This window comes from Vulpes lagopus, chromosome 1, assembly GCF_018345385.1.
Source record: "Vulpes lagopus strain Blue_001 chromosome 1, ASM1834538v1, whole genome shotgun sequence".
Lineage (NCBI taxonomy): Eukaryota > Metazoa > Chordata > Mammalia > Carnivora > Canidae > Vulpes > Vulpes lagopus.
Window position 1 is genome coordinate 143,968,744 of NC_054824.1, and position 14,311 is coordinate 143,983,054.

General features: G+C 59.0%; 2 protein-coding genes across 4 annotated transcripts; one reads left to right on the forward strand and one right to left on the reverse strand.

The window, feature by feature from the left end:
* Positions 1 to 1,410: 1,410 nt before the first annotated feature.
* KRTCAP2 (keratinocyte associated protein 2) lies at positions 1,411 to 3,865 on the reverse strand. The gene is made up of 5 exons (XM_041762381.1): positions 3,728 to 3,865; positions 3,360 to 3,514; positions 3,205 to 3,268; positions 1,783 to 1,849; positions 1,411 to 1,563 (listed from the first exon to the last, which is right to left on the reverse strand). The coding sequence occupies exons 1-5, from the start codon at positions 3,729 to 3,731 to the stop codon at positions 1,443 to 1,445; spliced, it is 411 nt and encodes a 136-aa protein (XP_041618315.1). The 5' UTR covers positions 3,732 to 3,865; the 3' UTR covers positions 1,411 to 1,442.
* A 540-nt stretch (positions 3,866 to 4,405) lies between these two features.
* On the forward strand, positions 4,406 to 13,489 carry TRIM46 (tripartite motif containing 46). Of its 3 annotated transcripts, none has more exons than XM_041771389.1 (10): positions 4,406 to 4,534; positions 5,915 to 6,176; positions 6,402 to 6,745; positions 7,393 to 7,536; positions 7,661 to 7,756; positions 8,413 to 8,666; positions 8,934 to 9,055; positions 10,058 to 10,360; positions 11,088 to 11,385; positions 12,368 to 13,489. In XM_041771389.1, exons 1-10 carry the CDS (start codon positions 4,472 to 4,474, stop codon positions 12,759 to 12,761), a joined length of 2,280 nt encoding a protein of 759 aa, XP_041627323.1. In that variant the 5' UTR covers positions 4,406 to 4,471; the 3' UTR covers positions 12,762 to 13,489. The 3 variants fall into 3 exon arrangements, with proteins under 3 accessions (XP_041627323.1, XP_041627408.1, XP_041627488.1); XM_041771474.1 differs by lacking the exon at positions 4,406 to 4,534 and adding an exon at positions 5,108 to 5,150; XM_041771554.1 differs by lacking the exons at positions 4,406 to 4,534; positions 5,915 to 6,176 and adding an exon at positions 5,115 to 5,150.
* The last annotated feature ends 822 nt before the right edge of the window (positions 13,490 to 14,311 follow it).

The following is a 14,311-nucleotide window of genomic DNA, read 5'->3' on the forward strand; positions in this document are numbered from 1 at the left end:
CACAGTACTCAACCAACCTAGGGCCTCTACTCAAAGGGACTCAAATTCTTGACCAGAACTCTTTCAACTCACTTATCTCCATTGGGACGTCATCTCTACTTAAACACATCCTATGTACATTATTTTGTGACTAGAAAGGCTGGTTCTTTCAACCAACCCACCTGTCTTTACTGCCCGTTACAAAGCACTGTGCAGAATACAATGCTCACCAAGGCACTGTGCACACGCTAAATCTCACACAATCCAGCCGGAGGGAAGGTGCCTAGATGCCCTCAAGGGACAGGTACTCTGGACAGAGAGGATCTTCTCAGGGCAGAGCAGAGTAGGACCTGAGAAACCATATCCTTCATTCCTATCAAGGATGGCTCCAAGGTTGATGGCCTTGTCCTTACCGTTTTATCTCATTTTAATATTTTATTTATTTATTCATGAGAGACACACACAGAGAGGCAGAGACATAGGCAGAGGGAGAAGTAGGCTCCCTATGGGGAGCCCGATGCAGGACTTGATTCTAGGACCCCAGGATCATGGCCTGAGCCAAAGGCAGATGCTCAACCACTGAGCCACCCAGGTGCCTGTTCCTATCATTTTATATACTCTGCTAAAACACAGCAAGTTCCAGGGCACCTGGGTGGCTCAGCGGTTGAGTATCTGCCTTCGGCTCAGGACATGATCCTGGAGTTCCAGGATCGAGCCCCACATCAGGCTCCTGCATGGAGCCTGCTTCTCCTCCCTCTGCCTATGTCTCAGTGTCTCTCATGAATTATCAAAATCTTAAAAAAAAAAAAAATTAAAATAAAAAAAAAACCCAAAAACATAACAATTTCCTAATCTCTTGTCTGTAAAACAGAGAAGAGAAATGAAGACTCCAGAACAAAGACGATGGGGCAGTGACCAACCTTGGAGTCTTTCTGAACACAGGCATGTGTCCGAGTTGGAGTTGAACAAATGGGTCCAGAAGGGAACATCAGTGGGGAATTCCCTCCCAAGGACTTGGAAAAGGGGCAGGAGGCTTGTTTGCTCAGAGTAACAAAGTCCCCAGGGGTGTAAATGAACTCCATGGGGGAACTGGAGGGGTGAGGGTGCCTTTTCTTCCTTATTCTTCTGTTCCTTATTCTATTCTGGTTCTGATGGGCATAGAAGGCTTCCTGCATTACAGCCTCAACCCCTTGCCCAAAAGGTCAAGACGGCAGGTCACTCACGCACTTCTCTTCCATGAAACTTTCACACAAGCACTCACAGCACTGACGACAATCAATAAATATTTGTTAAGAGACGAACCCTGGAGGAAGGTAAGCCCCACATCCCCAAGGTCTGCAAACAGTAGGTATCCATCTGCCATAAGTAATATTCTGCATACCCATGCAGGCCTTGGCAGAAGAAGCCACAGAATATCACAACTCACAGAGCTACAAAGAATCAACTTTATTGGACAGTCAGGGTCAATTTCTCTTTTTGCCTTTCCCCGTGACCTTGGCTGGTGTGAGAACTGGAGTTGCTGCCTGGTACAGAGTAGAGGAGATCTTGTTGATGTAATACAGGCCAACCATGGAGAAGATAAAGCTACAGGGAAAAGATAAAAAGACTGCGGCATCAGTGTGTATGCTCCCAGCCTGGTGCCTCCTAGGGTCAACAGCAGCAGCAGCAGCCTTAGGAAAATGGGGAAGGGGAAAGGAGGGAGGGCAAAGGGGGAGGGAGGGACAGGGAAGGTCTGAAATTACTGGAGGATCCAGCACCAAAGGACAGGATGCTGCACCCCTTATGCAGCTGTGAGGCACTTACCAAGTGGTGACGCACACTCGATGGATGAGGCCAGATGCAAAGAGAGCCAAAAGGAGGCAAAGAAGAACTGAGAAGGCAAGAGGGGACAAGGAGGGTGGTGGTCAGAATTGGAAACACCAGGCATTCATATGTGGAGTCTAGGAGAAATCTGGGGCCCTCTGAATCTTGGGGGATCTGCTTGGAGGAGTAAGGCACAACATCAGCAGGACGATATCAGACACGTTTAATGATGCCCAGGAAACAGAGAAGAGACATGTGCTTGTTACCAGCTCTGTCCCATCACTTCCCTATCCTGGCCTTCTTCTAATGTAAAGGAAAAGGAAAAGTGATACAGAATGTGAAGGGCAAGTTTTGCTCCCATTGGAAGTAGGCCTTTCCAACAAAAGCCAGCCACTAAGGATCAATTCATTAAACTGGCTGGCCAGTGGTGGAAGTTGAGGGCCTCACTCCCTGGACACCATTGGAGGGCCGGGTATCTGGATGCATGTGTCCATGGAGGCAGGAAAGGGTCTTGGGCTATCTAGCATAAGACTGGAGAGAAAGTGGCAAGCTAGCCAGCAGGGCAGACACCACCTGCCCAGCTGGGGAGGCCAGGGTGGGAGAAGGGGGTCAAGAACCTTGCCCCACAACAAAGGTTTCTTTCAGAAACACAGGAAGACGATACACATGGAAACAACATCTCAGAAGTCTAGAGGCTGCTGGACCGAAGGAGCTCTGGAAGGCTGCAACTGGGCTAGGTGGAGAGCCACCACCCAGAGGAGCACAATGACACGAGAGCTATGCGGCAGGTTTGCGTTCTAGCAGATGAAGGCTCCTCAGAGGCGGCATTGGCTGCCACTTTCAAGTTCATGACATTCCTTAGGTGATCCTAAGGTGATACCCCAATTGCTTTATGAACTTAATTCTGTATAAATAACTAAATCATCAATTCTCCATTACATGAGCAATAACAAGTATCCTTTCAAAAAAATAATCTAACAATAATTCTAACTTGGTCAGGATTCCTGCCGACCAGAAATCTGGTGTATCTACTAGGGAAGCTCCTCACCATTATCTCAAATAAACAGAACCCATTGCCGCTTATTCAACTTCCCATCAGAACCCCTCAGTAAACTTGGTCCTGTTTCCACCCCCACCTCCACCTCCCCCGAAGACTATGCAAAGCAAGCATGCAGGTGCCCAGTGTCCTCAGAAGCCCCTGAGAACTGGGCTTCCTGCTTTCAGGCCCGAGTCCAAGCGCTCAGAGAGGCGCTGGATTCAAGGGTGGCACCCACCTCCGGCCGCTCTTAGGAAGTATTTCCTCCTTCTTCTTCTTCTTTTTTTTTTTTTCTATTTCCTTCTTTTGAACAAACTTTACCACCCAAGCACCTGGGAAGTCAGCATTGTGTTGGGGGAGGTTACTCGACTCTCGTTTGCACTTACTCTCAGGGAAGATCTTTGCTTGGAATCCTTTGCCAAAAACCAGATTCTCCAGATTATTGAAGGCCTGGTGGAGGGAGTTAAGGGCAGGTGGAGCGAAGCGACGAGGCGGAACAGCGCCCCCCACCCTCCCACCTCCAGCAGCCCTGGAAGGATACGGTGAGCGAGAAGACGAACAGGCCGGAGCCCAGCAGGCCGCCCTGGATGGTAAGCCACTCGGTGGAGGCCAGCTGGCGGCTGTACATCTGCATCCCGGCGAAGAGCAGCAGGGACAGCAGGGACGAGAGCGCCAGCGAGGTGCCCGTGCCCACGGCTGGAGAGGAGGAGAGCATCAGAGGCGCAGGGTCGGGTCGGGCCCTCCCTGCCGCCCCTCGGGGTTGCGCACCCCCGCTGCGACCCTCCCCCCACGGCGTTCCCGGCCCCCGCGGCCCGGGACACGTCAGCTCTGCGGGCAGAGGACCGGGGCAGCCGGTGCGCCCCCGCCCCGTCCCGCCGGTCCGTAGGGGAACCCCGCCAGTCCTGTTACCCATCGCACGCTGCCCCCAGGCCCAGAAGGCACTTCAGGAAAGAAAGAGAGGCACCGAACCGCGGCGGCCGTCCGTGCGCATGCGTCAGCCCCGCTCGCGGACTCGCGGGCCCCTAGGTCCTGCCCGCACTCCCTCTAGGCGCCTGGACGCAGCGCCCCTGCCGGCATGGAGGAGGTATCGCGTCCAGGAGCAGCCTTGGCCACCGCCCTGGTCCCCTGCCCTTCCCCGCACCCTGAGTGTCGGCTGCCTTCCGCGCAAGACGCTGGGTTCAGGGCCCATGGCCTCTAGCCCACTCCTGTCTTTCTTGCATTTATGTCATCTCTAGTGCCCGTTCCTCACACCTCCCTCCCCCGCGTTCGTTGCCTTGGCATCTCCCGTGGGCTCTTGCCCAAACCAAAATTGAGTCCTCCGGTCCTCTTGCTCCGAAACTATCCTCCCGCTGTATGTAAGTAAGATTAGGGAGCCAATGAAGAGTGCGAACATAGGAAATGGCTCCCCCCCTCAAATACCATTCCATGTCACCCAACCCCCCCCCCCCCCCGCCGTCTCCAAAAGACCACGTGGGGAGAACTACTGCCCACCTCCCACCTCGACGGGCGCTGTTCGAAGCTGTCCCTGGAGCATGCGCAGTGACATCTCACCCCCACCCCTCCCCACACCCCCACCAGGCTCCTGCATCAAGCCCGGGGTTCGCAGCCGCAGCCGGGATCGGGCACCCGGGGGCGGGTGGGCATGGTAGGGCCATGGCTGAGGGTGAGGATATGCAGACCTTCACTTCCATCATGGATGCACTGGTCCGCATCAGTGTGAGTTAAGGTGGGGTCGAGGGGAAGGGGAGGGGGAGCATAGGGGTCTGGGACAGGCCGGGACCTCGGCAGGTGGAGATGAGGCAGGTCGCTGGGATGTAGCCAGGGGGCTGGGGATGGCAGAAAGCACCGGGAGGGTCGGGGTGCAGACTGGAGAGGGTAATCCTGGGGGCAGCCCAGGGGTGAGTGCCGTGTAAGCGTCCATCTGCTGGGGTTTAAGGAACCCGGAGCTACCCGGATGCGGCGGGTGGGCCGGGGTAGCCGCCAGCAGTGCACCAAGGCTGGGGCTGTAGGGCCAACGGGCTATGCTATGAGGAGGGGGCATGCGTGAGCTTGGACTGTTTCCAAGAAAACTGAGGCTAGGTGAGGGGCGCTGAAGGAGCCGCCCCAGGGTGCAGTTCCAAATTTGGACCCTTCCGCGAGACCCCACCCCACCGCGCCCCCACTCGGGGCTGCCTCTGAGCCCGCGGTTGTCATGGCAACCCGTGCCCGGCTCTCCCAGGGGCGGTGCCAACCCTGCTCCCCCCCACCACTTCCTTCCCCCTCCCTGCCTGTGCCTCCCTCCTTTGTGTCAGCTGCGCCCCTGACCGGGATGGCTGCGAAGAGAGGGACCAAGGTGAGGTGTGGGGGTGGGGCATAGCTTGAGGACCCCCTCCACCAAAAAAGGGAGGGGTACTTCCGGTGGGGAGGGGGCAAGTAGGCGGGCGCTTGTTTCCCTCAAGATTGGGAAGGGGCTTGTGACGAGTCTGGTTGCGCCGGGGGAAGGAGCGGGAGGGCCGGATGGTGCGGGTGGAGGGCAAAGGGAATGGGTTAGTGTTGGGGACCCGAGAAGACGGCTGGGGAGGTGAAGGATGGGGAATGGAGGCTGGGGCGGCTGCAGGCAGAGCCGCGGCAGGATGATGGACGCGGTGAGCAGCAGGATGGAGAGCGTGCGGCGCCTGGCTCTAGGGAGGAGTCACGCTGGGGAGAGGGGTTGCCAGAGAAGGGGGCGGGGGTCTGCATCAAGCTGCAGAATGGGCGGTGTCCTTGAGAGAAGCCGGCGGCCCAGAGGTGGGGGGATGGGGGCCGTGGCCAGGTGAGAGGGGCTGCAGGCCCAGTGAAAGGGGTGGGGCTTGATGCTGGGGGAGGCAGGTGCTCCCACCCGGAGCTCCAACCGCCCCTCCGTAGGCTTTAGCTGTCTGCTGTCTGCCGGAGGAAGACGGGCAGGAGCCGGTGCTGGGAAGGTCTGTGAGCCCGGCCCAGGCTCGTGGCTGGGGAAAAGCCCCAGATAGCTTGTTCTGCCCCTTCCTGACAACCTTTGGGCTTCTAAGGGCAGCTGAAAGGCTTGCTGAGATATGCCCAGGTGTCCATGCTCTGACCCAACTCCTGCTCCCTCCACAGACAAGCATGAAGAACATGGAAAAGGAGCTTCTGTGCCCAGTGTGTCAAGAGATGTACAAGCAGCCACTGGTGCTGCCCTGTACTCACAACGTGTGCCAGGCCTGTGCCCGGGAGGTGCTGGGCCAGCAAGGCTATATAGGCCATTGTGGGGACCCCAGCTCTGAGCCCACCTCTCCTGCCTCCACCCCTTCCACCCGAAGTCCCCGCCTCTCCCGCAGAACTCTCCCCAAGCCTGACCGCTTGGATCGGCTGCTTAAGTCAGGTGGGGCTGGGTCCTGTGGGGTGGGGGTGGGGATGGGGATGCTGGGATGTACATCAGGAAGCTGGAAGGGTCTGGCACTGTGCAGAGGGTGAAGATACCGCTCATGCAGGCTCTAATGGGAGCTGAGCTCTGGCACAATAAAAATTATTTTTTTAATTGAACAGACTTTCCCCATTCTCAGCCAGCTGTAACTCCTCCCTCCCTACCTCTCTGGCTCTTCCACAGGCTTTGGGACGTATCCCGGGCGCAAGCGAGGTGCTCTGCACCCCCAGGTGATCATGTTCCCGTGCCCAGCCTGCCAGGGTGATGTGGAACTGGGGGAGCGGGGCCTGGCAGGGCTGTTCCGGAACCTGACCCTTGAGCGTGTGGTGGAGCGGTACCGCCAGAGTGTGAGTGTGGGTGGTGCCATCCTGTGCCAGCTGTGCAAGCCCCCACCGCTAGAGGCCACCAAGGGCTGCACCGAGTGCCGGGCCACCTTCTGCAACGAGTGTTTCAAGCTCTTCCACCCCTGGGGCACCCAGAAGGCCCAGCACGAGCCCACCCTGCCCACCCTCTCCTTCCGCCCCAAGGTGAGCCCGCTAGGAGAGGGACCTGGCAGTGTTGGGTGGGTGGGCGCCCGGCGCTGTGGGCTTCTGAGGGGAGGTGGGCAGAGGTTTGCCTTGGCCAGGCTCCTTCTTCTGTGACAAAAGAGAGGGACTGGATAAATCTTTAAACATCTTGGAGCCCCAATCTTCTGTGTGTGGAATGAGAATGATAAAATCTGCCCTGCAATACCCATACCTTGGGGTTTGTGGACAGGATCACATGAGGTAGTTGGTGAAAGCTCCCCGTCAACAAAGGTCTGGCTGCATTCATTCATTCAGCGAGCAAATATTTATCAAGCACCGTGTGCCTGGCGCTATTCTAGGCAATGGGGATGGGCAGGGAGCAAGATGGACAAGGTTAATTATTAGCCATGAGGCAGAGATTAATTATTATTATTGCCCTTAGGACACATGTCCGTGTAGACGAAGGGAGGGTGCCGGCTGGGCTCCCTTCCGAGCCTTTGCCACCAGTAGGTGGCGCTGCAGGGCACCCCGGCCCCTCTCCCCACTCCCCTCTCTCCTCTGCCGGCTCCAGCAGCTGGTGGAGGCAGGGCTCCATACTGCTTCTGTGTTAGGTCAGCTGCCTTAAACTCACCCTTGGCTGATCATGTCGTTGGTCTCTCTGTCCCTAGGGCCTGATGTGCCCAGACCACAAGGAAGAGGTGACCCATTACTGCAAGACATGCCAGCGGCTGGTGTGCCAGCTCTGCCGGGTGAGGCGCACCCACGGCGGACACAAGATCACGCCAGTGCTGAGTGCCTACCAGGCCCTCAAGGTGAGGACCCTGCCTTACTCAACCTTGGTGCTAAGCCACACGCATACCCTCTCACACCGCCTCCTGCCAGTGTGCTGGCTTCTGCCAAGTGAGGCATGATGCCCACCTCTTTCTTCCCCCTCAGGACAAGCTGACAAAGAGCCTGACATACATCCTGGGAAACCAGGACACAGTACAGACCCAGATCTGTGAGCTGGAGGAGACCGTGAGGCACACTGAGGTGAGGGAGGGCACGGAGGTGGGCCTGCAGATAGGCATGGCCCAATCCCCTGGTCGAAAGCTCAGGGAGCCCACGTGTGGTCCACGGATGTGTCTGGTTCAACCAGGCTAGCAGGAACAACAGTGCCCCAGGCCAGGCTGTACCTGGGGCTACAGTGGGGACGGGGTGGCTATCACCCAGGGCAAGGATAGTTTAGGGAGCCCTAGGGACATAGCTCAGATGCCCTCAGGCTCTGCTGCCTGTTGAGGATGGTACATGTCCCTGGAGCTAGGGTAAGGCTATGGTCTCTGATACCTGCTGCCGGGTCACTTGAGTAAACTGACCTGGGGACAGACAATAAGGGTGGCCCGGAGGCCAGTAAACATTAGTGCAGTCCAAGTGGACATTAGTGCAGTCATAGTCTTTTTTATTTGGGGGACTCCTTATAGGGTCAGGATTATGGTGTGGGCATCCAGGAAGGTTGGCACAAAGTCTCAGGAGCTGAGCCCATCTGGGTGTGCAGGTGCTGTTGCAATAGGGCCGTGAGCCTGGAATGGGTGGGTAGGATTTGCCTGGGGCCTTCGTCATCCTAGCTGTGCTGCAGTGCCCCAGGAGGCTGGCATAGGCTGGCACAGGTGCTGCCTTCAAGAAGGTAGTGAGTGTTGCTCTTTGGGCAGGTGAGTGGTCAGCAGGCCAAGGAGGAGGTGTCCCAGCTGGTTCGGGGACTGGGGGCTGTTCTGGAGGAGAAGCGGGCATCACTACTCCAGGCCATTGAGGAATGCCAGCAGGAGCGGCTGGCCCGTCTGAGCGCCCAGATCCAGGAGCACCGGAGCCTACTGGATGGCTCAGGTCTGGTGGGCTATGCCCAGGAGGTTCTTAAGGAGACAGACCAACCCTGCTTTGTGCAAGCAGCCAAGCAGCTGCACAACAGGTACACGGGCACAGCACAAGGGCACAGGCTCCTAGGGGCAGGGGCATCATGGGTGCAGCCACTGTGGAAGACGGCCTCCAGAGTGCTGCCCAATGGAGAGATGAGCCCTGAGGGGGTTTGTCCAGCCAAGCTGATATCCAGCTGGCCTGAAGGGACAAGGAAGTGACCTAAGCAAGTGCCAAAGCTCTAGGGATGGGCGAGGCAGAATCACGGGGCAGGACAGCTGCCCACACAGCAGTGCCTGACCCTTGCCTGCCCACATCCCAGGATTGCCCGGGCCACGGAGGCCCTCCAGACGTTCCGGCCAGCTGCCAGCTCCTCCTTCCGCCATTGTCAGTTGGACGTAGGGCGTGAGATGAAGCTGCTGACAGAGCTTAACTTCCTACAAGGTGAGGAGGTGGCCGGGGTGGCCCCGCGCCCAATTAGAGCCTTCCTCCCTTCTTTCCCAGCAGCGGGCCCGGGGGGCAGTGCCCACCGGGGACCTCCCTGGCCTCCTGCCCAGCCTGGTCAGCTGCCCCTCCCACCTCACCCACCCGGCCACACTGTCCCACCGCGCTCAGCGCTGCTTCTCCCTCTCTTTGTTTGTAGGCTGTGGCCACCGCGGACTCTGCTCCGGAGCACCCCAGGCAAGTCAGCGGCCCTGCCCCGGGGGCCCTGCCCTGCCGCCCCCACTCAGCTCGGCCACCCACTCATTGCTTCCTTCTCTGTCTTGCCCTCACCAGACTCTTGGTCCTCTCCCCACCCCCCTGCCCTAGTCCCCTTTGTCTCTCTCTGCCTGCCCTAGGCTCCTGCCTCATCCCTGCCTTCATCCCTGTCCTTGGGATCCTTGCCCTCTGGACTTTACTTCTCTTTCCCTTGACCTTTGTCTCCTGCCATTGTCAAGCTGATGCTTGCCCTTTGCTGTCCCCTTCTCTGCCTTGCTGACTCTCACATCTGTCTCCCTCCAATTCCACCCCTCCTTCCTGTCCAGTGCCCTTTTTCCTGGGTCCCAGTGGCCTCTGCCTGCCTTTCTCCATGGCTCCTTGTTATTCATAGAATTTAAAAGGTCGTAGAAAGAAGGGTCCCCATCTGGTCTAAGACCATTTTTGACAGAGGAGGAAACTGAGACCCAGAAATGGGAAGCAACTGCCCCAAGGCCGGAGCTGGGCAAAGGGCAGTCCAGGACCCGCACGAGGCCTCCTGCCCCCTGCAAGTGCACGCCAACACACCTCTCCCCTGCTCCTTTGGGCTCTGCCCTACCCCTCCCTGCCAGGCACCCAGGTGGCCTCACCTCCAGCCCCCTCTCACCCACACTCACCCCCCCGGCCCCCGCTGCTTTCCCCTTTCCTGCCTGCCCTCCATGCCAGGCCCATGACCAGGCCCCGACTGACCCCAGCTGTCTCTCCCAACAGTGCCCGAGGCTCCCGTCATTGACACCCAGCGCACCTTTGCCTACGACCAGATATTCCTGTGCTGGCGGCTGCCCCCCCACTCGCCACCTGCCTGGCACTACACCATCGAGTTCCGGCGTACCGATGTGCCTGCCCAGCCAGGCCCCGCCCGCTGGCAGCGGCGGGAAGAGGTGAGGGGCACCAGTGCCCTGCTCGAGAACCCTGACACAGGCTCTGTGTACGTGCTGCGTGTCCGCGGCTGCAACAAAGCTGGCTACGGCGAGTACAGTGAAGATGTGCACCTACACACACCCCCAGCACCTGGTGAGTGGGCAGATGGGGGGCACCGTGTGGCACCTCCAGGGTGCAGGGTGTGTGGGGACCCACAAGCCCTACTGACAGCTGGTGCTGGGCAGGCACTGGACAGACAACAGTGGGATGCGCTCCCAGACCCTGGGGCTAGGCTGCCTGGGTTCACATCCCCACTCTGCCTCTTGCCAGACGTGGCCCTAGGCGAGTCGTGTGCCCCCACTGAACTCCCAGGCCCTCTTCTGTAGGGACAGTGACAGTGTCTGTGAGACTGAAGCCAGGTGAGTTCCCAGCTCCCACTAAGAACTCCATGATGGCAGCTCTCCAGGGGGGCCCAGCTGGGGGGTGTGCTGCAAGGTGTAGGTTGGAGGTAGGGGGCATAGCACCAGCTGGAACAGAACAGCAGTGGGGACTCTCTGGGGGGCCAGCCATCAGAGAGGGGTGGGAGGAAGCCCTGCAAGTCCTCTAGGTCTGGAGAACCAGTGTCTGGGCCCACCACTAAAACTCTTCCTGGGATCCTGGGCCCATTTGGGATGCCCTTCTTTTCTCCCTATGTCCTCCATTGCGATTCTGTAGGCCGTGGTCCCTGGAGCCCCTACCCATCCCTGGCAACATGTTTCACGTTCCACAATCTTCCAGTGTCCTTTGCTGACACCTCACGGCCTCCACGGCCTCCCTAGCCGGTGTTGAGGCCAGTGTTCATCCCCTGACGTCTCTCCTTTGTTACCCTCCCCGACTGCAGTCCTGCACTTCTTCCTCGACGGCCGCTGGGGGACAAGCCGGGAGCGGCTGGCCATCAGCAAGGACCAGCGAGCAGTGCGGAGTGTGCCGGGGCTGCCACTGCTGCTGGCTGCGGAGCGGCTGCTCACTGGCTGCCACCTGAGCGTGGACGTGGTCCTGGGCGATGTGGCTGTGACCCAAGGACGCAGCTACTGGGCCTGTGCCGTGGACCCGGCTTCCTACTTGGTCAAGGTGGGCGTCGGCCTGGAGAGCAAGCTTCAAGAAAGCTTCCAGGGTGCCCCCGATGTGATCAGCCCCAGGTCAGGCCTCTTGGGGGGGGGTGGCATGGGGGCCCAGGTGGGGGAGCTGAGGATGGGATGGGGGTGGTGAGGGGAGCTCCCACGGGCTTGGGGGGCAGTGGGGCACTCTAGGAGCATGGATGCCAGGCTGGGGCCTGTGGCCGGGGCAGGCGGGGGCTTAGGGGAAGGGCTTGGAGAATTGGTTTTCCAAGAAGGAGCGTATGGCTGGGAGAGGGGGCCATCCACTTGCTCCATCTGTCCTCAGGACCACCACACCATCTCTCCGAACCTCTGCGCCTCCCAACACCCTGTTCCAATGCATTTTCTCCACGAAACCCTCTCTCCTCCTTCACCATGTCTGTTCTCAACATCCTGAGATCCTTCCCTAAAAATGTCCACCTCCATCTCCTCTCTTGCCAACACCTGTTTAACACCCCCTAATACATGCACTTCCCCAAACCCTTCCTCCCAGCACTCCCTTAGCAATCTCTAAACACCCCATTTCTCTGCAGTACTCTCCTGCCAACATCAGTCCCCCCAACCCTGTGGTGCCCCCAGCCCCCTCCATCCCACCTCCCTCCGAACACCCACCTCCCTGACTACCTTCTTTTTCCAGCCCCTCAGTGACGAAACCCTCATCCTTGAATGTTCCTTGAGGGCCTCACCAGCACGATGTCCCCATGTCCGCACAGGGTTCTCCTTGCCACTTGCTCATCTCCTATCTCCCTGGGACACTTGATCCCCAGCTGATCCCTCCTTCTCCGCCACCTCCCTGCCAGTGTGCCTGCTTTCAATACCCCTCTCCCACTGGACTCACACCTGCAGCCCCACATTTTCATTGCTGTGCCTGCGACACATCCTCTCAGTACCCCAAATGGATCCTTTCAACCACTTGCTCCCTGACATTCCATCCTCATGGGCTCAGGCCTCTGCCCCCACCCACCCACCCGGAGTGCCACACCCCTCACCCCCAACACTCTCCTACCCAACTCCACTTCTGCAGGTACGATCCGGACAGTGGGCATGACAGTGGTGCCGAGGATGCCACAGTGGAGGCGTCCCCGCCCTTCGCTTTCCTGACCATCGGCATGGGCAAGATCCTGCTGGGGTCTGGGGCCAGCTCAAATGCAGGGCTGACAGGGCGGGATGGCCCTGCCGCCAGCTGCACTGTGCCCCTGCCACCCCGCCTGGGCATCTGCCTGGACTATGAGCGGGGCCGTGTCTCCTTCCTGGATGCTGTGTCCTTCCGCGGGCTCTTGGAGTGCCCTCTGGACTGTTCAGGGCCTGTGTGCCCTGCCTTCTGCTTCATTGGGGGTGGTGCAGTGCAGCTTCAGGAACCCGTGGGCACTAAGCCTGAGAGGAAGGTCACCATTGGGGGCTTTGCCAAGCTGGACTGACCCTTTCTGGCCCCTCCTGGGCCCTGGTCCCCAGGCCTGCTGGAGCTGGGTTATTCCTCCGGCAGCTTCTCCCCAAACTCTTCCTGCCATGTCGTCCTGTCCCTTTCCCTATGTCTGTGTATTCCTGGGGCCTTCTCTTGACCAAGGGACTCTCCCCTGCTCACCCTTCTAGATGTCCCCCATTCTCTCCATTGCCTGTTAAGCCAGGCTCCAGCCCCCACCAAGTCTCTGCCCCACACCCTCCCCATGGCATCTTACCCAATTCATGGAGAGAGCCCCTGCCCCATCCTTGTCCTGTACCCCTCCCCAGGCTGACTGGGAGGGAAGGCATCTGGAACACTGGGCATGGCCCCCAGCTCTGCGCCCTGCCCTTGGCCCTGCCCAGCTCCCTGCCCCATGGATGCTGAGCTCCAGCCTCGGGGCAGGCAGGCACTCCCTGGTGAGAGGATGGGGGCCCTGTCATCCTGCTTGAGTTGTCCGGGTCCCATGTCCCTCAGCCGCATGCCTGTATCTCTCCTCTCTCTTGCATGCTTCACCCTGTCCCACACCCATGCCAACGTGCCAAGTCTCCCTTGGGGCCCCAGCTGAAGTTGGGTGTCCCCAGTGGGTTCGGCTAGGCAAGGCCTTTGGGGCTCCCTGCTGCCCCCTGCAGTGGGTGCTGCCAGGCCTGTGCCAAGCAACAGCTGTTATTTTCATGGTTTATAAACAATAAATGACGTTGCCAGGCACATCTCTGCCTTCCCTGAGCCTGACCATCCCTTTTCATTTCTGCGCTGGGTGTGACAGGTGGGAAGGATCCAGGGAGCTCGGCTACTGCTCAGAGCAGGGGTGCTCAGGGGATCTGATGCCCAAGGGAAGGAGATCCCAAGCCAGGTGCTCCCAACCCTCCTCCAGCCACACGTTCTGGCTCAGGCTCCAGGCGACAGTGGCCTTCAGGGGGTGCATTGTGCTGGTGGCTGAAGGCCATGCCAGGGCCAAGGCCCCCAGGGCATGTGGTGAGGGGGGCAGGCACCGTGCCTGGGCCCAAAGGGTCAGGGAACCAGAACCACTTCCCCATTCCCAAGGTGCCTAGAGCAGACCCTGCTGGCCAGGGAGGGGGCCAGGACTGGCGTCAGCGTCCGGATCTAATGCTGTGCTTATCGTGGCCTGTTGACTCTATGTTGACTCTGCCTGTGTTATCGCTGCCCACAGACTTACTTCACACCCTGGCAGCTAAGAATAGAGCCGCCTATGGGCACTGGGCCAAGGGGAGGCAAGGGCGTGGCTGCCACCAGCCCCCAGCCTGAGGAGAGGGGAGAGCCAGGGGTGCAGGTGGAGCTGGGTCACACTGACTTCGGGTCATGCTGGCCTCCAAGCCAACTCAGTTTCGTTTCCTCCTTCCTTGTGTGCCACCAGGGATGCAAAGAGGTGACCCGTGCCCCAATGTCATCTCTCCACGTCTCCTGCTTTCCAGACAAAGCCTATTCCTTGCCTTCTTTCCCTGCCCCCAACTCCTGCAAAGACCCCTTCCAACGCCCCCCCCCAGCCTGCCCCTCACCTATGGGTCACAG

Bases quoted from the DNA above. Each gene is read 5' to 3' on its own strand.
- KRTCAP2 (XM_041762381.1), bottom strand. The intron at 1,850-3,204 runs GTAAGTGCAAAC...TTGCCTTCTCAG, and splicing joins AGCAAAGATCTTCCCTGAGA to TTCTTCTTTGCCTCCTTTTG. The intron at 1,564-1,782 runs GTAAGTGCCTCA...TTTTCCCTGTAG, and splicing joins CGAGTGTGCGTCACCACTTG to CTTTATCTTCTCCATGGTTG.
- TRIM46 (XM_041771389.1), top strand. From the start codon at position 4,472: ATGGCTGAGGGTGAGGATATGCAGACCTTCACTTCCATCATGGATGCA. The intron at 6,177-6,401 runs GTGGGGCTGGGT...GCTCTTCCACAG, and splicing joins GGATCGGCTGCTTAAGTCAG to GCTTTGGGACGTATCCCGGG. The intron at 8,667-8,933 runs GTACACGGGCAC...CCCACATCCCAG, and splicing joins GCCAAGCAGCTGCACAACAG to GATTGCCCGGGCCACGGAGG.